Source organism: Oryctolagus cuniculus, chromosome 10 (assembly GCF_051225735.1).
Source record: "Oryctolagus cuniculus isolate XC-2025 breed Fujian yellow rabbit chromosome 10, ASM5122573v1, whole genome shotgun sequence".
Lineage (NCBI taxonomy): Eukaryota > Metazoa > Chordata > Mammalia > Lagomorpha > Leporidae > Oryctolagus > Oryctolagus cuniculus.
Window position 1 is genome coordinate 97,022,323 of NC_142876.1, and position 27,695 is coordinate 97,050,017.

The 27,695-nt window shown below is 50.7% G+C and overlaps 1 protein-coding gene across 2 annotated transcripts in view; it reads right to left on the bottom strand.

The window, feature by feature from the left end:
• CACNA2D3 (calcium voltage-gated channel auxiliary subunit alpha2delta 3) overlaps positions 1-27,585 on the bottom strand; it is an 875,732-nt gene extending 848,147 nt beyond the window's left edge. For both annotated transcript variants that reach the window (XM_051851529.3, XM_051851528.3), the window contains exons 1-2: positions 27,326-27,585; positions 26,592-26,673 (exon numbers count right to left, since the gene is read on the bottom strand). In XM_051851529.3, the coding sequence (XP_051707489.1) occupies positions 26,592-26,673; positions 27,326-27,447 (204 nt within the window). In that variant the 5' untranslated portion in view covers positions 27,448-27,585. The remainder of the gene's footprint in view (positions 1-26,591; positions 26,674-27,325) is intronic.
• Positions 27,586-27,695: the final 110 nt, after the last annotated feature.

Sequence of the window (27,695 nt, forward strand, 5' to 3'; positions counted from 1 at the left end):
TGGAGGGGGAATGCTCTTGGCACACTCTTCCCTAAATAGTCTGGATGCAAGATCACACCGACTTCCTTCACTCTGGGGCTGGGATAAGGAGCCCAGGGTCCTCCAGCTTGGAGAGAGTCTTGGGTGCTGACCCAGCACAGGACAGGGAGGGGGCTGCATTGGGCCCTTGGAGCTGGACAGATCCAAGTACAAATCCCACGTGCTGAATAGGTCTCTGTGTAACTAGGCACAGATCCTGGTCTCCGCGATGGGAAGAACCATGCCTCCTCCCCACAGTCCCCGGGAGGATGAACTGAAAAGCATCTGTGTCCCTCTACACAGTGGTGAGCAATTATGGGACCTCATGCTTACCTGGACTTACATGTAAGTTACAAGGACTGCCTCTCTCTCATCTACTCAGGTTTCAGGTCAATGCTAACTAAGCTGCTCTCTCACCTCCTCTTCCCTCCAGGAGTCACTCAGTGACTGTGGGACCTAAAGTGAGTTACTTGGCTGCTTGTGCCTTGGTTTCCCCACACGTAGGACAGGCATCCTAGGAGCACACCTACTGCAGAGGGATGAGGTAAGGCTACAATGAAAGAGTTTAGGTACTCAGCAGAGCCATGGCCCTGCCCAGAGAAAACTCTGCCAATAGGTGTGAACCTGATGGAAGGGATGGTGCTGGAGAGGGGCAGGGAGGGGACAGGATGTGTAGAGGTATGGTCAGAGGACAGCGTCTGGCCAGGCCTCCTCAACACTCTTCAGAATTTCTGTGCAGAGAAAATGGGGCTGCAGCTTCCCATGGACTCCAAAGAGGGCTCCCACCGAGCTAACAACAGGATCCTCAATTTGTCCTCAGCGGGAGAAAGGAGAACTGCCTCCCAGAGAGGCTGTACTCGGTCTGCACCGGATGTTTCCTCTGAGAAGGGATTTACATAACAGAACAACAGCGGGGAGGAAAACTAATCAGCCCAGCCAGCCAGGGCATCAGCTACATGCAGGTGTGGACCAGGGGCAGGACTCTAAAGGCAAAGATTCTGTTCAACTTTTGCACACAGGGCTCCTGCTCACTGTGTGATTTCCACTGCGTGATCCTAGTGGGGTGTGAACACCAGCCAGGAGCTCTGAACCACCTTTCCAGCCTGCAGGAATGGCAAGGGTGCTGAGCGTGTCCTGGGATGTCTGTGGACTGCCTCCCCACAACCAAGTGGCTGCACCAGTCCCCTAAGAGGCAGCAGGGCTGCAGAGCCTGGAAGCACCACTCCCCCAGGGCAGCATCCAAGGCACCACCCTGCCACCTCTTCTTCATAGCATCCTCCTTCCAGGCAGGTGCAACCAACACCTCCCTGCTTGAAATAAAGGAAGCAAGACTCAGAGAGTCAACAACTTGTCCAAAGACGGGCAGTGCATTCCATGTCACTTCCATGGGCCCTGCTGGATGCATAGAAGGCATCGTGATTCCTGGAGCTCACTTATGGAAAGGGACACGCTAAGCCACTCTCCCTCTGCCTGTGCTCCCATGTGGGCCCTTGGGATGGAGACATACACCAACTGCCACAGTCTCCAGCCTCTCTCCTCCCCACATAGAAGGAGAGACTGGAACACAGGTGCTGCTCCCTACCACTGGTCCACACGGGCAGGCGGGCAGGCGGGCAGGCGGGCAGGCAGGACTGGGCGGACTCAGCTGCTCACCTGCAGCTGAGCCTCCTGTGCTCCTGAGATCAGCAGAGAGAAGCATCCTCTCAAGAGGGCCTGCCTTCATCCCCTCCATCTCTCAGGGGCCCTGGGCTCGGGAACAAGAGGACAAGGCCAGCCACCATGAGATGCAGAACACAGACCAGAAAGCAGCAAACCAACAAACCCACGAAGCAGTTACAGCTGGGACCAGTGCCACCAAGGAAGTCCCAGGGCTCAGGGCCGAGCCAGGGGTGGGAGTCAAGGCTGCAGGGTCACAGACGTCAGGAAATGCCTGTCCGGCCCTGAGCCAAGGACCAGGAGAAGCCAGGACAGTTCAAGTAGTAATAACAGAGGGTCTAGAATTGAACAATATAACAGAGGCTTTCAAAAACCAGAAGCAGATAGACCAAGCTGAAGAGAGAAACATAAAGAGGAGGAACAAAACGAGGGCGTTGCCACTGAGAAGCAACCCACATCTCTCACTCAGTGGCCTCGGGCAGTCATGTCATGCTGCGCCATGCTCTGGGTGATGAGGATGCCCAGGGCCAAAACAGGCCCAGGCAGACCCCACCTGCAGAAGTCTCCTCTTGAACCAGAGCCCAGAGCCTCCTGGGACACAGTGACATGAGTGCAGGACTAGGTTCTGCTGCCTAAGACCCCCACGCCCACCCCGCAGGCATCCAGAAGGCACCTGGAATCATCTCACTTCTTTTCTACACATTTCAGTGACGATGGACGGCTGAAGAAGATACTGCCCTAAATGCAACACAACAGTGTCTGGGCCCCTCTTTTTGCACCCTCACTGTCAACGGCATCTAGTGTGGCATCCAGAGTGCAGAATGCACACGCAAGCAGCCAGGTACTTTCCTATTATGAAGCAATGCCCTGGCCCCAGTGCATGACGCCAGCCCACACCTGCAAGTATCCCCATTTACTCTGCAGTTAGGCGTCGTGACATCACCGGCCACGTAGCCCACAGTTAGCTTCTATTGCTACCGTTTCCCTTCATTGTTGGACAGCACAATGACTGCATTTGGGAACTTAAGGAGGCAGCTTGCTCTCCCCCAGTAGTGTGTAGATCATGGTGTAGCTTTTAAAAGCCAGTCTTTTCTGGCCTCTTCTGGGGATCTGAAAAGCAGATATTTGGGTGAAGCCTGATACCCTAAGGCCTCTCTCTAAACCACACAGAGAGTGGCTAAAACACACATGACCTCTAGGAACTTCTGAAGTGCTGTTGGTATGAACGATTGTGGTTGTTAAAATGAACCAAATTCCTATAGTACTAAAAGCCTGAAAGTTGGACTAAATAGTGAAAGTAGTTAAAACAGAATTTGCCATTCCTAAGCCCTTACTGTGTGCTTGATTCTATGCTAAGTACTTGGCACCTGTGATTTAATCCTAACAGCTCCAGTCAGTGGGTATTATTTTTCTCTTGGCAACCCAAAGCTCAGAGAAGTTGAATCTGTTGCTCAAGTTCACACAGCTAGCAACCAACAAAGCCAGCATCTGACCCAGGTCTGCTCCTGGGGTGGCTCCAGAGTCTGGCTTTGAGTCCCTCGCTGATTGCCTCACACACAGAAAGAAAGCAAGGCTGCTCAGTCCAACCAAGCCTGAGTGATCCCCAAGCAAGCCTGAGACAAGACTGGAGAAACAAAGAGAAGCCCACAGGCGTGCATGCAGGTGCTTACACAGGCAGCGAGAAGGCAGAGCCCAGATGAAGCTCCGCCTTCACATCCTTGGCAGACTGGCACTGCTTCTAAGGACCACTGAGAGGCATAATCGGGAGTGGGACCGACAGAGGCAAAGGTGTCCCCTGGGGGCCGGTGCTGTGGCTCAGCGAGTAAAGCTGCCACTGAGGTGCCAGCATCCCTTATGGGTCCTGGCTGCTCCACCTCCAATCCAGCTGCCTACTAGTGCATCTGGGAAAACAGTGGAAGATGTCTCAGGTCCTTGGGCTCCAGCACCCAGATGCAGCTCCTGGCTCCTGGCTCCTGCCTGGCTCAGCTCTGGACACTGCAGTCACTTGGAGAGTTATCCAGCAGATAGAAGATCAATCTCTCTCTCTCTCTCTCTCTCTCTAACTCTTTCAAAATAAATAAATCAGGAAGGAAGGGAGGGAGGGAGGAGGAAAGGAGGGAGGGAGGGAGGGAGGGAAGAAGGAAGGAAAAGAGAGAGAGAGAGAGAGAGAGAGAGAGAGAAAGGAAGGGTTTCACTAAAACACTAGGGGGGACAACCAGGGCAACAACCCCTGTGTTCTACAGTCTGGGGAAGGGGACACAGCTGCCATAACACCCACAGGGTGAAACACTGCATTGCAGCCAGAAAGTAATCACTTTGAAGGATATTTAGAGATAAAGGAATATGTTCAGGAAATAAAGTTGGGGAGGGAGGGGCAAAATAACTTTACGTTGACCGTGTGATTCTAAATTTAAGCAGCCTAACAGAAATGCTGCAAAATTTTAATGTGGTTATTCTTGCATCATAAGATTAGGAATAATTTTTCTTTCTGTATCATATGGTACTTTCCAATTTTTCAAAGAAGAGGTGAATTTCAGTTTTCACAGGGAAAAGAATTTTTTTTAAATTTATTTATTTGAAAGAGTTACAGAGGAGGGAGACACAGAGGGACAGATCTTCCATAGCTGGTTCACACCCCAGACAGCTGCAATGACAGGAGATGGGGCCAGGACAAAGCCAGGAGCCAGGAGCTTCTAGGTTTCCCACATGGGTGCAGGGCCCAAGCACTTGGGCCATCCTCTGCTGATTTTCCAGGCCATCAGCAGGGAGCTGGATGGGAAGTGGAGCAGCTGGACAAACCAGCACCCTTATGAGATGCCGGTATCGCAGGCAATGGCTTTACCTGCTACACAACACCAGCCTCAAAAACAATTATTTTAAGTGACCTTCATGAGCCTGAATCTAATCTTTCAATTATAAAACAGTGGTACGACATTATTTCTGTCAAGTAAACAGACATATATACATATATGCCTACACATATGCAAAGGAAAAAAGAGTGAGATAAATACACTAAAATGTTAACAACAGTCAGCCTTTCATTTTTACTTTTATTTATTTGTCCTTCCGGAATTCCCCATAATTAATAGACAACACTGTGTAATTTAAAAAGCTGCAAGTTTAGCATAGTCATTCTTTCTCCCAAGTGAGCACCCAGCACCTATGTGTGAACCCAGGGGAATTCTCATCTCTGTGACTTTTGAAGCCAGGGTGGCCTCATAGAGACACTGCAGGTGTAATAAAAGAAAAGTCTCAGCATTTATGTTGAGGGGAAGTCACCGCTGTAACATCTTGGCCTCGCCTGGGCAGAAAAGCAACTGGGGAAAACGAATTCAGGCAGAGCCAAGCCAGGCTGCTGGAATGCACAATGCATATGCGACCCCCAGCATCTCCTGCCTGTGATGAATCATGGAGGTCAGGACCCTGCTTCTCGGGGCACCTGGAGGACCAGCATCCATCAGTAACTACTTAGGTGCACACCCTGGGGAAAAGCACCCTTCCTCCTGTCACTGTGGAATACAGTCACTTATACATGGTCACCTCTGCAAATGCAGGCAGATGCATAGTGTAGTGGTCACCGACACAGACTGGAGCCAAGCAGCCTGACCTGAGGCCCTGGCTCTGTCACTTCTTGGCCAAATGACTTCAGGAAAGTGACTTAGCATACTGGGTGCTTCAGTTCCTTCATGGGTTAGAGATGGGCCACAAAAGAGTAGCTTGCTCACCACGTCGCTTTGATGATTAAATGCATTAATAAACACTAGGCGTTTTGAACGTTGTCTGTCTCATGGTGAATGTTCAACAAGTAGTGTGTTACCATCATCATCACCACCATCACCATCAGGCCTTGCCCCAGGGACCCATCAGAAAACAAAGAGGAGAAAGTCAGAGGCTCTACAAAAGCTTGTGGAACTGAGGGCAAGGCCCAAGGACAATAATGACTATAATAATAACAGGAATCAGAGCCAGTAAAGCTCTTCAATGGCCAAAGCGGATAAGATTGGAAAAGGCTTCCCCAAAGGACAGTAGTAACCAAGGGCCCAGCACTGAGCCCCTGGCACAGTAAGTGCCAAAGTGGTTTGTTGTACCAACACATTCAGCCAGGAAGACTGAGAATCCAACAGGCTGCAACAGGGGTGATGGCAGGAGAAACAAGAGAAGCGAAAGAAGAAAGCACAGGATGAGTTTCTAGGACCCAGAGCTTACGCAAGATAAAGCACGACTGCAGGTGGGGCAGGGAAGGTGAGCTGGGCCAGGACAGGAAGGGCCCAGGGCTCCCCAGGCTCCTCTGTCACATTCAGTGCTGCCATCCCCCAGCCCTCAGCTGAAGCCCATGCCCTCGGCAACGCCTCCTCCAACCCCAGACCAGAGCAGGGCCTCAGGCTGCATCCTGGCAGTGCAGGGCAATGTGCACGCGTGACTCCGAGACACACCTGATTCCCAAGCTAGACTGTAACCTCCAAGAGGCTGCAGGCTGCATCTTGTGTTGTTTGTCCTTAAAACCCCTGAGTCAGCACGATGCCTAGGGCATGGTAGCAGGATGCAAAAACATTTGTTGAATGACAAATAAATGAACAAATGCAATCAAGTTCAGACTGTTTTCTCATGCTCCTGCCAGGGACTAGCTGTGGTCTGGGACACCCAAGCTCCCTCTGGAGATCCCCCGCCACCTCTTCCCTATATGCACAATGGAGAAAGAATGTATTACTGATGTATTCTGACACCCTAGATAAAAGCTTCTACACAAGAAGCAAAGTATTAATAGCCATCACTCTCAAATTTATAGCGCCCTAGTCAAGGGCTGAATTCAAGGACTTGCTTGAAAAAAGAATTGAAACCATCCAACACTTCAGCCCCCTGCCTCTCCTTGCCTCCCTCTCTTAACCCAGCAGTCTTGCCCACAAAACAGGAAAACCAGTGAAGCCTCATAGCCCATTGCAAACGGCGTGTGAGGGCTTGGCAGGGACTGGTGGGAAGTCTAAATCACCATGGCAACACACATACACGGATGGGTCAGCAGGAGAGAGTCCCTCACTAGGTCCCAGGGAAGGTGCCCTGGATAGGAGCCAGGACAACTTCCCAGGGGACTCCATCGTTATGAGAGCCTGCATGGAGCTGCTCCCCAGAGAGAAGGGTGACCACTTCACCCACCAATGAAAACTGACCCATTAGTGAGGTTCTAAAGCATCATGAGGTGTCTTCTCGGGAGGCACACGCATACACACATGCACACATATGCACACACACATTCCCCTTCCACCTGCAGCTCACGGGGAAAAGATGGTATTGCTCTTGGAAGCTTAGGGGACACTAAGCAGAGGCATCAGTGAGCCCCCACTCACTGCCCACCATGGCTGAGTTCAGTGCACACCCACACGACCCTCTGATCTGTGCCCTGTGACCTCACCCACCTCTCTCAGCCTGCTTTCCTCGGCCTGGAAAGTTCACTCATTCTCCACACTCACACGCTCACAGATTTTGCAAAGATCTGCCAACAGGGACCGTCACGGGAGAAAGAACCAGAGCAACGACCCAGTGAGACAGTGTGGCAGGGGGAGAGGATGCTCTCCGGGGATGCGACTCAAGGACCATAACAGTTAGAATTCTGGCTGCTGCTGCTCAGTGAATTCCCACAACGGCCAGACAATGAGGAAGAAATTATGTTCGTGGTCTAATTTCACATTCACAACAGTCCAAAGAGATAGAAGTGAGTTAAGATGAGGAAACTGGGAAACAGAGAAGCTAAGAGACCACTGAGGGCCACACACCCCAACACGAGGAGCTGGAGTTAAAACCACAGCTGGCTCTGGTCCCAGGAGCCTCCGCCCCCAGCTCAGTGCCGGAGGTGCAGCCCCAGGAGCCAGTGTCCCTGGGAGGTACCAGCCCCTCTCCTGAGCCACTTGACCGACGGTTCAGCCTCCCTCCCCTCCCCTCCCAGGCCTCAGTGCCCCCTCCCAGCCCCCATCCCAGGCAGTAAGCACAGCACACTTGTTGAATGAATGCTTGCTTTTTTTTTTTAATTTGGCAGTTTAAAGCAATTAACGTCATTTAGCCAGGCGTGTTATTAAGTCAACATCGAAGGGAAGGGGATCAGAGGAAATGAATATACTAGGTTACATAAATACCAATTTACTCACTAAAGTATCACAGGGCTTCCCCATATGTCAAATAGCTTAGTCCCTTTTATTCTCGCCTTTCACATTCAGAGACGACTCCGTTCCTATCCTACAACTCTGAGGTTTCGTGGTGACTCTGGGGAGATTCCAAAAGGAGATATCGCCCTGGCCTCCCAACAGTGACGCTGCTTCCTTCTTCTCCTGGCCACCAGGCTTGGCAGTCCTTGTGCTCTACAGAGTCTGCACTGGGGCGTGTGCTGCCCCTGCCTCAATTCAATAGGAGAATCTCCACAACTCCCTCCACTCCAGCAGAGGCCCGGCACAGTCAGGGGCGAGGTGATGGGTATGGGTGGATGCATGGCTGCTGGGACAAAGTGAAAAGAAGAAAGAGCCAGGGGCTGGCATTGTGGCACAGGGGGTTAAGCCATCCTGTGTAACACCGAATCCTGTGCCACAGAGCAGGTTCAATTCCTCTGCTTCCAATTCAGCTTCCTGCTAAAGTGCCTGGAGAGCAGCAAATGATGGCTCAAGTTCTTGAGTCGCTTCCACCCATGTGGGGGACCCATATGGCATCCCTGGCTCCTGCCTTCAGCCTGGCCCAGCCCTGGTTGTTGTGGCCATCTGAAAACCAGCAGATGGAAACCCTCTCTCTCTCTGTCTCTCCCTCTCTCTGTCACTCTGCCCTTAAATAAGTAAGTAAATCTTTTAAAAGAAGGAGAAAGAGGAGGAGGAAATGGAGGAAGTAGAGGAAGACAGAAGAAAGAAGAAGAAGAAAGAGCCAGAACCAAGTGGAACCCACCTCATGGTGGGCAGACTGGGGAACGAGGGTGGGTCTGTGGTCCTCTGGAGCTGTGCCCACTCTCAGCACCCAGGGGCCTCTGAGCTGCACTGTGTGCAGGCCCAGAGAGAAGCAGGAGCTGCCCCAGGTCCCTGAGCTCAGATTTCCTAGCCAAGGCCCTGTCCTCCCCAGCTCCGTGACTCTCTGGCCACATTATACTCAAAACAATCAAGAGAAAGGGTAATCAAAGTAAGAAAACCCAGATCCAGGTGGCAAGAAGATAAACTCTCAGGAGGATGTGGAGGGATAACAAAGGTAATCTTCAGGAAGCAAAAAGCAACTGAATATGAACAAAATCCTGAGATTTGCACCTGGGGGTGGTGGTCCTCCACCAGGCCTGCCCATCACTAGCCAGGAGATCTGAAATGCAGAATGAAGACGGACCACCTCCCGGGCTAGTCATGACGACAACCAGCTTAACAGCCAGCAGAAGCCCTGCCCACACTCGCTCACTCAGCGCTCAGGAGGCTTGTCCTCAGGTGCGGACCCAGAGTGCCAAGGATCCTGGCCCTGGAAGGCTGGCCCCTGAGCACAGGAGATGTGACAGCAAGTAACTGCCCACAGCAGCAATAACAAGTCCACCTGCAATGGGTGATCTAAAGAGGTGACAGCCAGAATAACACAGAGGCAACAGCACTTCGCAAATTCTGTCGGTGCAAGAAAAGATACCAGATATTGTTCAGACTGCACACCCTGGACTCCCCAGGCTTCCTTGCCTTTCTCTCCCATTCTCTCCCCCACAGCTGCCTATCACATCATTCTAGACTGCCCCTAACTGGCTTTCCACATTGCACTTGGGACCAAATGACAACAGGGAGAGAGGCAAATGCAAGCACGGGTAAGAGAACAGGCTTCACATTCACACAGAACCAGAGCCGCCTCCCATCGGCCATGGGGTTGCTGGAAAGCTGCAGTGAAGTTTCCCCAGGAAGTTTGCCACTGTGGCTGGCTAAGCGCGAGCTATCACCACCTATCGTCGTCGCCAGGGGAGACCCAGCTTTGGTCTCGAAGATCAATGCTGCACTTCCCAGAATAAAATTGAACTAGTCTATAATTTACCCTGGAAACATTTAAAGCACTGTTTTTCTAACACATTTATTAGGTTGTGAAATCAATTTATTAGTCACAGCCAGCCTTCTGAAATAAACAGAATATAATGGAATACCAGAGTAGAGGAGACTAGTGTAGAATAAAGTAGAAGAGTGCAATGGGATAGAATACTAGAGACTAAAACACAGCGCAAGATACCAGACGGCACTGCAGAGAAGAAAGCTGAGCAAACTCTCACGGAATCCGTACTTCACCTGTAAGGGTGCGTGTGACGAGCTGCCATGAAACACGCTTCCCTCACGGAGGTCACAGAAGTTTGGAAGGCACTGACTTAGGCAAAAAAAAATGCAGTCTTGTGCCCAACAGGCCCCTGAGGGAGCAATTCTTGTCCCAAGGAGCTTAGGAGCAGCCTTTTATGAGCAGCAGATGGCACCTTTCCTGTTGCTGTTCACCAAACAATCTTTCGCTAACGACTGGTAACCACAGGCCGGGTAACCCATTCAGCAAGAAGAAAAGCCAGGGGTGACAGGTCAACAAATTTCTCTCCATCTCACAAACTGGAGAGTGGCCACTTCAGCTGTGTGCAGTGCTTTCTAAATAAGTGACTTCAATAATCAGAGGCGCACCTGGGCACCTTCTGACTTCCGAGATGAAACACCTGACTTGTCCTGGGGCCCTTGCTTCTGCGGCAGAGAAATCCGCCATTCATGCCACCCACACCGAGGAAGGCTGCACCCGGCGCCAGCCCCGGCTTCAGCGTGGTTCTGGGGTGGAGTAGCCATGGTCTCCAGCTCAGGACGACACAGGCTCCATGCACAGAGCTACGAAAGCAAACCATGGCAGGCGGATGTGCACAGGCCGGAAGGCAAGGGAGGGAGGGAGGAGGTCTGTGCAGGGGAAACCTGAAGCCTTCCCAGAGGAGGGGTGCAAACAGCACTTCTCAAAGTGTGGTCCATGGACCATCAATGGGTCTCACCTGAGACATGTGCTAACATGCAGATTCCTGGGCCCTGGGCCAAGCTTACTGAGTCAGACTCTCTTGGGGCAGGGCCTTGAAGGAATGCATTGTAGCAAGCTTCCCAGGTGACACTGCTGCATGCTGCAGTCTGACATCCTGTGGAATCAACCCTCGGCACTTAGACAAGGGCAGCAGGGTCAGTAGGAGGCAGGAGGAGTGTGGCACGGGCAGAGGCACAGAGGCGTGACACAGCCGGCTGCGACAGGGGAATGAGAGCGGCGTGCTGTCACTGGAGCCTGCAGGGGCAGGATGTGAGAGGTAGCCACGGCAGCAAAGGGGCTGTGGCGCCCAACACGACACTGCACACCTCATTGGGTATTCAATGGGCGTTTGTAGAAGCAGGAAGGCAAGATGTGAGGGAAGGAAGGAAGAAAACATTTCTAACATGTGGCCAAGAGCAAATGCATGCTCACGAGTCTGTTCAGACAGCTGAAGACTTTCCCAAGCCAGGACATTCTGCCCACAAGGAAGCGTCTCATCACGTGCACCCCATGGTGCAAGAGGAGTGGGCTGTGGACCTGTTTACAGTGGGGTGATCAGCATTGAATAAACACGTGACTCTGCTCCGTCCCCTACTTGCTTCACTTCTACAGACAGCGTTAATAAGGAGAGTGACCCCTGACAAAACGTTCTGGCAGGAAGACGGGTGTCGGGGGAATATTTTCTCTAGTGATCAGTGGGCTGACATGCAACATAACTGAGCAGGGATTGCAAATACAGCCTTTGGCGAAGGCCAGCAAAGCAGGGTGCCAGCAGAGGTGATCCAAGGAGGCACGGGACAGGGAGCACATGGGACAAGCAGCACACAGGTCACACATCTCAGGCTGCCTCCCTCTGTCACTAGAGAAGCCCACCATGGGACACAGAAGCCTTCTTTCCCCTGATGCCCCAGCAAGGACCTGGTTCACTCCTGTGGCACCTGGGGCTTGTCACTGAGGACCTGCACCCCTCTCTGCTCCCAAGCCCTCTCCTTCCATCCTAAATGAGTGGGTCGGGTTCAGCAGGAAGGAGGCAGGTGGGTATCAGATCCTACTTCCTGCAGGGCCACACAGAGGCCCGAGCAGAAAGCTCAGCCTCTATGGAAGAAGCATGGCCCAGAAAGGAGCCGGACTGCAGACTCCTCTGACTGCCTCAAAACACAAAACTCTGTTGAGCCTCGATTCTGCGGGAAGCAGAGGCTGGAGCAAAATATCTTTTGGCACAACCACCCCATTAAACCAGTATAATTTAATTCACACTCCCCAGCCAGCTGTTGCCCTCATCTCAGAGGGGCTGTGCCTGGTGCAGGCTCTCGGCACATCCACAGGCTGGGCCCAGGGAAGGGGACACACAATTGCACCTGCAGGATGCAAATGCAAAGAAAAATGCCTCCCAAATTGCTTTGTGGCCCCTCACAAGGCTTTCCTCCTGCGTGAGAGAAACAGCCTGCGCCGGCCAGAGCTGGAACAACAGGAACATTCTGTGGACACTGCAGGTATGTGCAGCGGGCGGAGCAGATGCAGCTCTAGTAGCCCGCAATGCACAGCAATCTGGTCCCAGAAAGATAAACAACCAAGCAGAAACACTCAAAAGGAAGGCCCGCATCACCCCTCACACACACGCACACGCACACACACACACACATTGACGCTGGCAGGGCCTCAGAGGCAGCCAGGTGAAGTTCACCCCCATGTGAAGGTGAAGGGAATGGAAATGACAATTCACATTTCTCCCTAATGTCACCGGGAATGTGGCATGCGGGCGCTTTATGGAATTAGCTGCAGTGGCTTCCTAATTGCCTTTGCCGAGTCGCCTCCCCCAGGTTGATGGTGGCGGCTGCGGCGGCCCCATCAGTCTCGCCTGGCGCTCCTCGTGCACCCGCCCGGCACTGCGGGCTCCCGCGGCAGCTGCTCGGCGTAGCTGGTGCTGCAGAGGCACCGGATGCTTCCTCAGCTGTGTTTTCAGGGTGTTGACCCAGACGGGCAGGGGTGCTCTCCGGGGCACCTGGCTGGGGGAAGTGAGGACCTGCTTGCTGTGCAACTGGCCTGCAGGGCTTCGCAGCTGGCTTGCTGGAGCTGCCAGGCAGCCCCCACCTTTTGCGGCAGCCACGCCTGATGCTGGGGCTCATAAAACCCTGGATCTGGAAAGCACGTGGGGAAAGGGACAGAGGACCTGGTGCTCTGCCTGTGTCCAAGGGCATTGTGCTTTGCACCACCAGCTTGGGGGCACAAGGAAAAGGCTGAGCTGGCATCCCTGCCTTTTTGACTTGTACATTCATGCCTCCCTCAAACAACCCCTGAAGCCCACCCCTCAGACAGCTCCTCTCCCTATCAGAAAGACCAAGCTTGCCCTGGGGGAATTTAAGGTCTTCCTTTCCACCCCTCCTCCCAGTCACCAGGCAGGAGATAAGGGGTCCTCAGGATATCACACAACCCCAGACTAGCCAGGGGCACCAAGGGACCTGGTGACTCACTACACACAAAATAAAACCTATCCCAGTGGGTGGAAGGGCTGTAGCCTTCAAGCCAGATTCAATTGTGCAGCAAAACACAACTGCCGTTTCCCAGAGAAAAACAAGAAAGCACCAATCAACACCCAGGCAAGACAGACAAGGGCCCAAACCAAGCAGCTGAAATTGGCTGGGTCTTCCTGGCGTCCAGGTCTGTGCTGAGACTGCTGCACGCCTCCACACGCAACTCTCCACCAAAACCCTATTCTGCAGGTTAGGGAGAAGAGGCCTCAACATGAAGATAAAAAGAGGCAGGCTGTGCACCTCAAAGCCAGTTTCCCCTGAGCCCAGGGCCCAAGCTGGCCCTTCCATACTTTCACCCATTACCTTAATACAAGAGAGATACAACAGGGAAAGTTAACCAACTCCAGTCAGAGTCTCAGAAAGACTCATTTAGGAGTCCCCAAGCTAAGATTCACTAGGTCAGGGACTCCTAAATGGGTGGTGGGCTGACCCTCAGAGGAAACCAAAAGACAGCATCAGTTCACTGTAATAAAAGGAGAACTAGGAAGCTGAAGCTCTCCTCATTCCAGCTCTTACTCCTTTAAATTCCCTACAGAGAAAGCAAATGACAACACATGCAAGCAACAAGAGGAAGGATTCCCTTAGGGAAAGGTTAAGGACAGGCAGGAAAGGAGCTTCCACCATAGGCCCTGAGGAGCCAATATCACCAGAAGCAGCAAACAACCAGTCATGGGAGATACCCAGTTCTTTGTGACCCCCACCCCCACCCCCACCCCAGGGACCTGACCTGCAATTCACACCAGCAGGGCTCACACTCTGCCTTTGCCACTAGAAGCCTTGTAGCCTTGGGCAAAGGTATATTCTCTGTCTGTGTCTCTGAAACAGAGATGATAATAACACTGGCCTCAGGGCAGTGGTGAGGAATTAAAATACAGATTATAAATAGGGCATGAGGCATAAGGAACATACAGGGCCTCATGATGCAGTAATAATACTGCTATTACGAAGCCATTGTAGGGCTCAGTCACCAGCAGCTGTGGTAGAGGTCTTCAAACAAGGCCTCTAGACACCTGATGTTAACTGCCCCTTAGGCAGGCCTCCTGCTACCTAGGGAATAACAACATCAACAGGCCGCCTTTTCTTTTTCAAAACACTTCCTGTGACCCCTGTAACTGTTGCTAAGTATTCACTGTGCATCTTGTTAGTCGGGCCTCTCAAATCTATCCTGCACTGTGCCCATTTGACAGACAGGAACACTGGTGCTCAAAGACTCTTCAGGGTCCTAGGACCAGTAAGCAGTAGCATCTGAATTCATACTCCACTCAGCCTGATTCATATTCTGAATCTCAACTCTACATAGGTCTGCCTCCCAAGACCATCTCCTTGAAAGTAAATTTTTAAAAGTCAATATTTGAGGCCAGCGCTGTGGCACAGTAGGTTAAGCTGCCACCTGCAGTGCTGGCATCCCATATGGGTGCCATTTGGAGTCCTGGCTGCTCCACTTCCAATCAGCTCCCTGCTAATGCACTTGGGAAAGCAGCAGAAGATGGCTCAAGGACTTGGACAACCCCTGCACCTGTGTGGGAGACCTGAAAGAAGCTCCTAGCTCCTGGCTTAGGCCTGGTCTACCCCTGGCTGTTGGCAGCCACCTGGGGAGTGAACCAGCAGATGGAAGTTCTAACCTCCACACCTCGCGTCTTCTCTCTGTCACTCTGCCTTTCAAATGAATAAATAAAATCTTAAACAAACAAAAAAAAGTGAACCTTTTGATGTCTTTCATCATGTGATGATGCTATGTCATTCATAGCACATCATGCTATGTCATTCATAGCACATTTGTTTCCAGCAAAAACTGAAAACCTTGTTATTCAAGTAGAAAATCCAACTATGGCTCCATAACTCTGAAATTCCTCTTCTGGGACATGCATATTGTTGGATTCCTTCATTAGATTCTTGAGCTGTGAGCTCTCTCCAGAGACACTTACATCTTATTTCAGGGCAAACAGGTGACTCCAGATGTTCGGAAATACTTGAACTTGGCCACAGACCTTGGGATTTTTAAATTAGTTCTCAGTATTTCTTAACAAAGAGAAACAGTTCATGTCTACAAAATACACACACACACACACACACACACACACACACACGAACGCCTTTGAGGGGCTGCCTGATAGTGATCTGCTTGAAATTTGCCATCTGAGTCCGTTTGCATATTCTGTCTTGTGAAAGCAGGTAACAGTAGCCTTCCAACAGGGGCTCCCGCCAAAGCTGAACAGAAAGAATATTCAGACTTCGACACTGACTGCCATTTATGTTGGGAGGCCAGGAGTCTGCGCCCATGGAGCTATTTGTACGTGATGCGATCATATTGTGCTAATAGACATTTCACTAATAATGGAAACCAGCAGGAGGCTGAGAGTAAAGCCTTATGTTACGACGTGTGGACAAAAACTACCTATATTCAGTGGATTTACTGCCTCCCACATCTACTGTTCTTTTTACAGTATTTTCCACCTCTGCCTCAACAGAGTACGCTGGAAATGGCAATGTCGATGGGAAAGGTACAAAGAGCTACGTGCCTGCCCTGTGTTTCCAACTTTCCCCTTGCTTGGCAAATCACTGTACCATGTGACAGCAAGAGCAAGCTTGAATCCATCACTGCCCACCTGTACAGTGCAAGAGACAAGATGAGGACAAAAATTTGGGAAAGAAAGCAAAAACAACAACCAAAAAAAAAAATCCACCTCCCCAGAGACATAATAAACGCTTTTGGTGTCACTGTGCCCCTGGTCACATTAAATGTGCACAACATACGTTGCCTTGATTTCACACACTCATCATAAGATCAAAGCGACAAAAACGCACAGGGCCTCTCTTGTTCTTCATTATTAATGAAGCAGGAGAGTTTGAATGACACAGAGAGTGGCCAGAGAACTAAGGCTTCCCACATACCACTCATCGCTCTGCACAACTTCACTGGTGTTCTTGCACCAATCTGCCCCCAAATCTGGGTGCTTTTGTTACCTGTTCCATTTTATCAATGAGCAAACCAGCACCTAGAGAGGTCAAGCTGGTGACTGGCCAGGCAAGATTCAACCCCAAAGCCCATGTTCTTTCGGGGGGGGGGGGGGAATCTCTTCTCAGCTGAGCCTGGCTCACAGCAACTGAGATCTAGATCCTTCTAAATCCAGACACTAAGTTCCCTTCTGTGAGGTGAGACTTAGCACCTGTCAGAAAATTAAGGAAGAGATGCAGGACCAAGGGTCAAGATTACAGAGGGGAGGGTCAAGACTAGGGAAGTCCACAGACCACTGATTCCTTTTATTCTATTTTTTCTAAAGACTTATTTATTTATTTGAAAGGCAGAGTTACATAGAGGCAGAGACAGAGAGAGGTCAGTCTTCCACCTGCTGGATCACTCCCCAGATGGCAGAAACAGCCAGGGCTGAGCTGATCCGAAGCCAGGAGCCAGGAGCTTCTTCTGGATCTCTTATGCGGGTGCAGGGGCCCAAGCACTTGGGCCATCTTCCACTGCTTTCCCAGGCCATAGCAGAGAGCTGGGTCACAAGCGGAGCAGCCAGGTCTCAAATCAGCACCCATATGGGATGCCGGCACTACAGGCAGCAGCTTTATGTGCTATGTCACAGCGCCAGCCCCCTTGCATTTTAACACCAAATTCTCAGGAAAGTAAATCACCAACTGTGCAACACATGCCCTCACCACACCTAAGAAACCTGAGCAAACAGAATAACGGCGGGTTTGACTTTTGGGAGAAAACAGGAAAGGCTACCCCTCTCTTGTTCTTGCAGAAGAGCCTGGTCCTCCTGCTGCAGCCAAGACTGATCTCCATCAGGGATTTCACAAGGTCGCCTCTCCAGAGCCACTCTACTCCCAAGCTGAGGGCTGTCCTCACGGCTGCCAGGCACCACCTTTCTCCTGCCAACCAAGGCCCAGCAGGAACCTCTCACATCAGGCACACGGCCCACATGGGCAGGTGGGGGCCCAATGGTCCCCAGAGTTGGTCCTTGCAGTAAGAACACAGGCCTTGAAACTGCACCAGAGTCCAGCACATCTGGGAAAAGACAACGACGGGGTGGGGAGTTGGGGAGCAACATCCCACCCACCTCGCCTTTCCCTCCCTGCTGGGGGCCCTGCAGACAGGCTACTGCTGGCTTCTTATTTGTGGCTATAGCAAAATCCCACCCCCACGATCTCCAAGGGTTGGTGCTTCCTCTGACACAGAGCAGTGTAGCAGGCTGGGATCATTTGGCATCTTTAAGGGGATCAGCATAGGAGCCAGTGCTGTGGCGTCCGGGTTAAGCCACTACCTGCAACACCGGCATCCCATATGAGCGCCCATTTGAGTCCCAGTTTCTCCACTTCCATTCCAGCTCCCTGGTAAAGCACCTGGGAAAGCAGCAGAAGATGGCCCACGTGTTTGGGCTCCTGCACCCATGTGGGGGCTCGGGATAGAGCTCTGGGCTCCTGGCTGTGGCCTGCACCATCCCAGGCCATTGCAACCATTCTGGGAGTGAACCAGCAGATGGAAGATCTTTCTCTCTCTCTCTCTCTCTCTCACTCTCTCTCACTCTCTCTCTGCTTCAAATAAACAAACAAATCTTTAAAAACAAAAAAAGATCAGTAGAGGACTGCAAGGGTTTAGAGCCAAACACAACACAGCCTGCCAAGGAAGTTCTGGAGAGAAGGGCAGGGCAGGGCAGGGCCAGCAGGAAGTGCCAAGGGACACGCGATGCCCTTCGGCACCTCCTGTGGTTTCACGGCACAGGCGATCCCCACACATCACTTCACCTTGCTGCAAGAGGCCCAGTAAGAGGCCTCTGCTCCCCTCCCCCAACCAGAGAGGTCTGGAATTATCCAAGGCCCTGGAGAATTCCAGTGAGAGGAAATGCCTAACGCGCCACCCGAGAGGGCATCAGGACTCAGGAGGGTCCACCGTGACTTCTGAGTGTGCTCCCCTGGCAAGGAAAAAGCCCAGCAGCACTGGGCTCTCCTGGGACCTGCAGCTTCACTGGGGCTGTAGCTGTAGGGCAGATGTGGCCACTGCCTCCGCCTGACCCACTGCTCATACAGCAGGCTGAGAGGGAGAAGGCAGGTGAACCAATTTCTTGGCTGACAGGTTTCTCTGGGCCTCTCCCCTGAAGCCCTCAGGGATAAGGAAACTGACTCCACGGGAAGGGTGCACATCCAACAGCTGCTGTGGCCGCTGCAGCCTCCTCTTGCTCTAAGGTACGTGGTTCCCCATGGGGATCACCTTCCTAACAGGCCAACACCTGGCCCCCACCCACCCATCCACATGCCTGCTCCTCCACTACACCCACAGCCAGACACGAAGCCAGGCCCCCGGTGCCGCTCAGTGAAAGGCATCTGAAAGCTTGTGTGTGTATAATGCAGCCAGTAATGGCCACAGCAGCTCACTGGCAGAGGCCTTTGATACGCCAGGCACTGTGCTAAGTGCTCTGCATATTTTATTTCATTTCATCTTTGACACAGCCTGAAAAATGGACAGGACTGGCCTCTATTTCCGCTGGAAGGTACGGGTTCAGAAATGTTAAGCTCCAAGGTGACCTAGCTAAGAAACAGCAGAGCTGGGACTCCAATCTAAGTCCATCTGACTTCAAGACAGCATCTCCTCAGCTGTTATCCCAGGCTTTAATTGTTTCTGAAGTAATTTCCCAGATGTTATCTCATTTAATTCACCCAAACACTCCTGCAGTGGTAAAATGCAGGTATTACTTAATTTTTTTTTTTTTCAAACAAGAACTGAGGTCAAACAAGATCACACAAAGACAAGGGAATGTAGCCCAGTGGCAGGTGTGCAAACACTAGAAGCCCAGCTCACTCACACGGGGAATGCCACTTAACTTTGACAAGCCTCAGTTTCTCAATCTGTGAAATGGGGGATAGGGCCATTGCTGTGGTGTAGCTGGTAAAGCTGCCACCTGCAGTACTGGCATCCCATGTGGGTGCTGGTTCGAGTCCCAGCTGCTCCACTTCCAATCCAGCTCACTGTTATGGCCTGGGAAAGCAGTGGAAGATGGCCCAAGTCCTTGGGCCCTTGTACCCATGTGAGAGACCCAGAAGAGGCTTCTGATTCCTGGCTTCAGATCAGTGCAACTTCAGCTGTTGTGGTCAATTGGAGAGTGAACCAGCGGATAGAAGACTTCTCTCTCTCTCTCTCTCTCTCTCTCTCTGCCTCTCCTTCTCACTCTGTGTAACTCTGATTTTCAAATAAATAAATAAATCTTTAAAAAAAAAAAAAGAAAATAGGATGAATGGTAGTCCCGGCCTCACTGGATTGCTGGGAGAATTTTTGGGAGGACATATGTAAAGTGCTTATCACAGTACCTGGACCACAGGGGCTGCACAGTGAATGCTACATGTTTTTACTCACAGATTAAGCAATTTGCCCACGGTCACTCAGCAAATGCATACAGAAAAGTTAGGCAGAGTTCCTGGGCCTTTAACAACATAACATCTCCAAAGACGTCCCTCCGGAAGTGCTCTAAGCTGTCCACCTGTGACTATTTAGCATTTCCCTGGAGTCAGAGCACGGGTGAGCAAGGAAGACTCCTGGACCCAGTGGGGCTGAGGGACCCAGTAAGCAAAACAAACAGCTGAAAGGAGGACAGCCTGTCTCACAGGCGGCTTCCCCAGGGCCCAGTGGCCCCAGTATGTGACTGCATGCTCTGTCGTCATCATCCTGAAAGTTGGAACATTTTAACAAGGGGTTCCACGTTCTGCAGTAGTCCCTGCAAATGACGTAGCTTGTCCCAATCTCACAGGTCCTCCCATCCTAACTACTGACAAAAATCCCAGACACTAAGCCAATCTGGGCCTGGGGGATCGGGTCACTCTGTCCTGTCCTCATCTCCGGATACACTCTCAAGCCAACCTCCCCAGCAGCCCGAGAGGAGGACCAGTCTTCCCTACCTGCAGGCAGCATCTAGCTCCTTCTGTGAAGAGCAGCATCCTTCGGTAGTTGTAGGAACACACGTGCATGCACACACACAAACTTAATACATATATTGGCCATGACACGTGCAAGTCCCCCCTCCCCCAGATATCCACCGTCAGTTGCTTCACCTAAAACAGAGAACTGGAGGTCTGTGTCACAAACCAACAGCATCCATGGCCTTGTCCAGCTCATCTACATGGACAACAGCTCTTTTAACCCTGGGAGCGCACTGCGTTCCAATAACAGTACCGAGACAGATACCTGGCAGGACACAAAGTGAAGAAACGGCTGTCCATTCCATGTAAAGAGGTAATAGCCTCCCTTCCGACACAGCCCTGGAAGGCACACTCACAGGCTGGCTTCTGCGTTATTTTCATTGTCTTGATTTGGGGTCACCAAGAAACCATGCAATATCTAAATTTAATGTACCTGATAAATTTAATGCCTTATTTAAACAACCCTGGAACAAGAGCGTTGTTCAAAGTGAATGGAAACGTACGTGTTTGTCATTTATTAAAAACACACTAGACCCTTCCGAGAGCTGTATTTGGAAAATAACTTTCTTCTGAGAAGCAGACGGGTCACTGTGGGCCTAGAAACCCCCTGAAACACAGCCACTGTGCAAACAACACCTTACATCCAACACCCAGGAGAGACGCCGCACAGGCCGGCAGCCTGCGTCTCCCTGGGCCTCTGTGTCTGGCTTTACGTCTCGGCAATGACCACCTCAGATGGCTCTGATGCCCACTAGAACCTCAAGAAAAATCCCCAGACATCGAGCACCCTCCTCTATCCCACCACAACAGGTTCTTCCCAGGAAGAAGCAGCTCAGCTCTGTTGAACGGACTCGGAAGGCTCATGAAGATTCTAGCAGTTTTGCCGGAAGCCTGACACTAGGAGCTTGTCCTCTCATTCCACGAAACACAAAACCTTCATGGCAGTCACTCGAAGCAAAACACAGGCTGTAATGTGTGTTGTAAAAAAATTCCATTAAATGGGAAAATCTCATATGCTAATTCATAGAACTGGCGCTTTATAACATCTATGTCAATGTTTTTCTCGGAACCAGCCACAGTAGACCTGTAAGTCCAATCACAGTGTCCCAGGGCACACACGAGCAGCTGAATGGCTCTGTGGAGCAGCTGCACTGGGTTCCAACTCAGGAAGCTGCACCGTGGCTGCAGAAGATGGGGGTGGGGGGCCCTGGAAGCAGGGCCGCTCCCATCGGCTGGCAGAGGATATTTGCCTGGACAAAGGAAAGTCCCGTCGGTTGGCATCCAGGGGGGGCAAATCAGGACTGACGACACGCCATGGACAAAGGACCCTGCCCAACGCCTCAGGTTGCTCCCGGATCAACGGGCAGTGGGAGTGGGAAAGACGGATCAACGGGCAGTGGGAGTGGGAAAGACCAAATGAGGATCCAGCAAAACCTGAAAAAAAGGCTAAAATCCCAAGCCTGCATTTCCATGAGGATGTGCTTCAAATAGTGGGGAAGCAAAACACCTGGAAGGGCCGCAGGTCCTGGGAGTCGTGATTCCCATTGCTTCCACTTTTGTTCTTCCTAATACACGGCGAAATATTCATCCAAAACCGGAAACCCTAACTGTGCTCGCCCGTGCCTGACAGACCTCATAATTCATTATTAGGTGCCTTGGTATTCGGGTGTGTGCCTAAAATCCAACTGCTATTAGAATTAATCAGTTAAAACCAGAATGAAATACCCTTACTAATGGATCAAAAATAATAACCACAAGGGAGAAGGTTGATTAACAGGCACTAAGTTATAGTCAGATGGGGGTAAGACAGTCTGGTCTTCTATTGCACAGTACGAAGATTTTAAATAACAATAATGTACTGCATATTTCTCACCTTAAAAAAAAAACTAGAAGAAAGGAGTTTGAATAACTTTGACCCTAAAGAAGTGTTAAATGATTAGGAGGTCAGTACATTTATCCAGATTAGACATTACACAGCAAAGAGGCATACAGAAACATTGCCTGGTACCCCACAGAAATGCATGATTTTTACCTGTCAACTAAAAATAAATTAAAAAGTCATAGTGGAATAAAAAAGCTAACGCTTCCCCCTCCCCCCCCCAACAAGAAAATCGTGCCAACATTTCCATTTCCCTTCATTGTGACTGGCACCCGGACATCTCATGCGCAACACAGGCTGCCGCAGTGACAGGTGAGAGAGAAAGCAAAGTAGAATACAGCAGGAAGAAATTTTAAGAAAGACCTTAAGAAAAAAAAAAAAAAAGAAACAAATGGAAAAAAGGTGGAAGGTCCAGACAAAAATGTAGGGAATGACAGTGTGTGGATTTATACGTGTGACCAGGTTTGTGTGCCAAATGCATGGACCTAACGCGTGCTGGTTTGCTCTGCTCTGCTCGCCTCCCCATGATTGAGCTAATGAGGCCAATAAACTACACTTTGAGGTTGACAACTGTCATTTCAGAAAATTCCAGACTTTTATAAAGAATCTTCCAGGAAGATGTCCAGTCATTTGAAACAATGCTGTAAATTAAAGCATGGTGTGGTGGCATCTATCTTTTGGGATGGCGAGTGACCAAGTTTATTCAACAAAAATGTGCAGCAAGATAGAGGCCTCCCCACACACTATCTGTAGTGTCAGGCTTCCTACAGGCAACACAGCACTGCTACCCACTTCTAATAGGTGAACACTCCTTTTCAATTATTTAGAAGTCCATTGATTTCCACATTGATGAAAAGTCATAATTATAAAAATGGCTTAAGGAACCAACCTTTTACTTTGCTGACTCTGTCCTACGGAAAGAGACATCAAGTGTCTGCATGAAAGCTGCCCTCTCAATAAAGAGGTGATATCACAAAAACCTGGCTGTGCATTCCAAGAAGCGTGTGCTCCCTAAGTGCTACAAAGCCGTCCGAGGTCAGTGACGAGTCTTCTGTGCCATTATCGGCAGAGACACACATTACCTGTGTTGCTGCTGTGTGTTTACTGTCACAATTCAGGAAAATGTAATTGGAACCCTTCATTCCCTGAATGCAAGTCTAAACGGAACGAAAAACTCAGTGCCTATCAACTCCTCCCCAAGGAGGATGAAGAGAGCATCACGCCAGGTCAATGCCTTTTATTGTGAGTGTCAGAGGTGTGGAGCCGGGAGTTTAGCAGCCCATCTTCCCAGACCTACCAGAATGCTTCTCACTAACTCAAACTATGCTTCCCCCAAAAAGAACTCAACCAAAGCACATTCCTTAGGGAAAATGAAGGAACATGGGGACAGCTAGCAAGCAACTGTCAAACAGGAAAGTTAATTAAAAGTCAAAGAGAATGGAAACCCTGCAGAATCTGCCAGCTAAGGAAGGCAGCAGACAGGCACACAGCAGCACGGGAAGCCCCTTCCTTCCAGGCTGCAGCTCTCTAACAAGGGCAAACCCTCCCCCAGATTCACTCCAACAAGGATGCACAAGTCCCTGCTCTTCATTTACACCAAAAACACTCAAGTTTGCAAAAGCATGCCTTCCTGTGTTTTCAGAAAATCAAAAAGATACTGTTGATAAGGAACTAATAGTTTGTTATTCCTGTCCTCAGCAAAGAAAAACAGAAGAAATAGGGAAAGTCTGGTATCAAATACCTAAATATATTACCTATTACCATGAGCTAAAGCGGGTTACCTACCAGCAACGGTAGAAACCACAGAAATGTGTTCCACTCCAAGGTGGCAATGGGACACACTATTAAATGGCTGTGTTCATACTGATGTATGAACAGCAACAATGGGGCTATCTCCAGTTCTATCACCCAGTAAAAGGATGCTCCACAAACAGCAGTTTGCTCGGTCTCCAAACACCTTAAAATAGATGGACAGTTATAATTTAACTTATTTTCACAATAATCACTTTGTAAAGTTTATGCCTTAGTGCAAAAAATTACTAACCTCCCACTCCAAAAATGAACATGCTACACTGATTCACAATATGAAGCTGTCAACCATAGAAACTACATGAAATTATAAGGTGGTATACAATATGGTTAACTGAAAATCAAGTTTAAATGCCTGTGTCTTAAAAGTGCAATTGCAGTCCATTATACAACATCGTACCCTTTGAGTTCCTTTAATATGGAGTTAACATGTTTTCCAGTCAAGTGTTCTAACTCGTTTTTAAGCTTCTTCATTGTTAAGGATATAGCAAAGCGATGGACAAGTGCATAGAGTCTTGGCTTCCAGAAGTAGTTCCTCATGCAAATAGCCAGAAACTTGAAAATAAGCAAGAGAGAGGCAACACGGCTCCTTGCTTGTCCAAATGAGATTATGCCTCCCACACTCTAAGCACCTCAGATCTTCTCCCATTCATACACTGAACTCTCTAAACCAATGTTCTTTGCTAATTTTAAAAATGCAGTCACATTTGGGAGGCAACGGACCAAGACAACCAGAAGATTCCTGCAATAATGCTACCCGAGTGGCCTGATGCCCCTTCCTATCACTCATGAAAAGTCCCTGGCCAAGCAACCCAAAACCATGGGTATTCCAGCACCCCCAGGGCAGACAGCTGCCACACAAGGGCCAAAGCAGATACCCATTCAGGAGCCTAATGCCAAGCAACAGCTCACCTTGTCCTTGCATCAGATTACAAAATGCCAGGCTGCAGCAAGAAATGACAGCAAAGCCATAAACAGCTGGAAATAATTACACAATTGTCAAGCTGCAAACATGACAAAAGCAAAGCAAGCCTCGTGAATCTGCTATCAGAAAGGATGCTAACGAGAAGGTAAGAGAGGCATTTTAGCTCTTTTCAATTTGCTCTTATAGAGTAGCCAATAATAAGGTTGATGAGGTTTTATGCAGCATGTGTCGTGTGTGTTTGTGTGTGTGTGTGTTAACTTCCAAGAGAAGAAAAGAACCTATTTTGTGGGATCCTACCAAATGTGAGATACAAGATACGCAAGCACAACCCAAAGAGCATTCACAGGCTCTGAATGGATCCTTGCAGAGTTGCTACAACCACAACATGCAGATGAGAAACAGTTCCTTAAAGTTATACAAAATGATCTCTTCTTTAAAAGCATAAGGGAAATCCACAGGCAATTGCACAGTCCAGAACTGTACATATAAAACATCTGACAAGCAGGCACAATGCCAAAGCAGAGTACAGACTGGTCCAGGGCAGAGGAGCACGGTGGGGGAAAAGGGTAATTTCTAGAACCTAGAGATGGGTCTTCCATGGAGGCATCTAGTTTTTACGAACTGCCCATAAACTCAACGAACTCCTTCTCAAATAATGGGGCCGAGCAACCCGTCTTTCAGCTGGCTTCCTGAAACGTGGCTGCTGATGATTTTTAAGCCAGGATAACTTTGCCATTCCACGGTGGGCTGATGCTCTATCATGATGCTTAGATTTCATGCGACAAACTGTTTCCTATAATGTCCCCCAAAATGCTACTCTCTGAAATGGAATGCCATAAATAAAATACGGACTTGGTTACCAGGCAGCATGCATAACACATATGGTACATTGGCCCAAAAAGCACATTTAAAAATGCTGAAAAGTTAACTTTGCAATTTAAGCCGTTTGTACTCATTTTCAGAGAATAAGCCCCTAAAGACCAGTTTTACTTGCTATCATCAAGAGAGTATCTGGAGGAATCCCACGATGTGCTGACTGGAAATCCTCCCCAGCCCCTCTCAGCCCTCCTCCCCAGCCCATTCCCTTGCTTTATTTCTTGGAGGGAAGAACGGGGACCGTATATTTCACAATGTAATTTTTAAGCATAATGCTGCCTGTTTGAATTAAAATTGATGCAGCTTCTGATAAAAGCCTAATAATCAATTCTCCATTCTCATTACTCTCCAGAATTATATGGACGGAGACCAATTTCTTAAGTTTGTGGACTACTCCTAGGTTATTACCCGGCAGTGCAGCTGAGTGGAAAGATAACCACATTCATTCTCCTTATCTGTAATGATGTAATGCATCCCAGCCCCGGGTCTAGATGATTGGGGAATAATGGGATTGTACAACTGCAGGGATGACAAACAATAGTGCAGCATCTCTCTCCCATACACCAAGCCCCACGCCCCCGATGCAAGGTGAAAGCCACCAGGAAGCAGGCTCTCATTCTGCCGCCTAGGACGAAGTTCGCATTTTCTGGCCCGGGGAGCATCCGCCCTCTCACTGCAACAGCAATACCGACAGTGAGAGAAGAGCCGAGCCAGGCGCTCAGTTCCCAAGCCCCAGCCAGGACGGTGCGAGTGAGTAGCTTGCTCTTCTTTGTGTTTAGAATCAAGTGTCATCTAAAAATAACCCATTGGTAGGGAGCAGTCACTGCCCAGTACAATGCCAAGAAACCAGGGGATCTGAGACTCGTCTGATAACTGATGCTGCTCCCGGCTCACGTTTGTTTGCAAAACTCAATCTGCCTCCTCCATTTTCTGAGCTGGGGAAAAATCAGGGCTGCCTCCGCCGCCGCCGCGGAAACCTTACCTTTTGCAGGAGCTGGGAGCCGGAGTACTTGGCGGCAATGGATTTTATCTCCCCACCGAAAGCGGAGGCCCAGAGCTTCACCCTACAGGAGAGAAAGGCCACAGGGAGAAATGTCACCGCCGTGTCACAGCCCGCGCGCACGCACTCGCACACTCGGGGCTGTGGCTGCAGGGGCAGGGCGAGATAACACGAAAGAAAAGCAAAAGAAAAAAGAAAAAAAAAAAAAAAAAACAAGCGCCTCAGTGCAAACTGCCAGATCCAAACCGCACAGTGCGGCGCAGGAGGGGGCCCGTGTGGGGTCGCAGAGTTCCCACGCGAAGTGCCCCCGGCGCTCTCCAGGACCGCCTAGGTGCGTTTCTACAATCGCCGGCGGATTCGGCAGCACCCGGCGAATCCTGGAGGTAAGAAATCCACCCATCCACTCCCACCCACCCCCCAGTCCCCTCAAAAAAGAAAAGAGATGGCGAGAGAGCGAAGGCAGGGGGACAGGAACGGCCCGTGCAAGTTGGATCCGGTACACTGGCTCCGAAGTTGGAGCTGTCACTTGAGGTGAGCCTCTGCAGGGCGCTCTCGCCAACCCGAGGCCAGGGGCGAGAGGGTGCGGGACCCGGCAGGCAGGTGCGCGGGGCGAGGCCAGCGTCCGCCGCAGGTCCTGCCCAGGCGCCCAAAGTTGGGCACAGCGGGTCACGGGCGGCCAGGTCCCCTCCCCGGGCGGCACGGGACCCCGCACTTACACGGAGAGCGGAATCTGCTGCTCCGAGCGCACCGTATCCCCCAGCGCGGCATAGAGGAGCGCAGCGGTGAGGAGCGCCGAGGCCCCCCGGGACGTGCGGCGCGCCGAGCCCGGCCCGGCCATGCTGGGCTCCCTCCGACGCGCCTGGCGGCGGCGACCAGAGCGGCGGCCGGGAGCTGCGCGGAGCGGGCGGTGGGCGAGCGCGCCGGGCTGCCGGCTCCGCGCCGCGCCGCCCCGCCTGCCTCTCGCGCGCCGGGCTCACTTGGGGAGCAAAAAAAAAAAAAAAAAAAAAAAAAAAGGAGCGGGGCGGGGGGAGGAGGCGGGCGGAGGAGCGCGGGGAGGGGGGGGAGGAGGCGGGCGCGGGAGGAGGG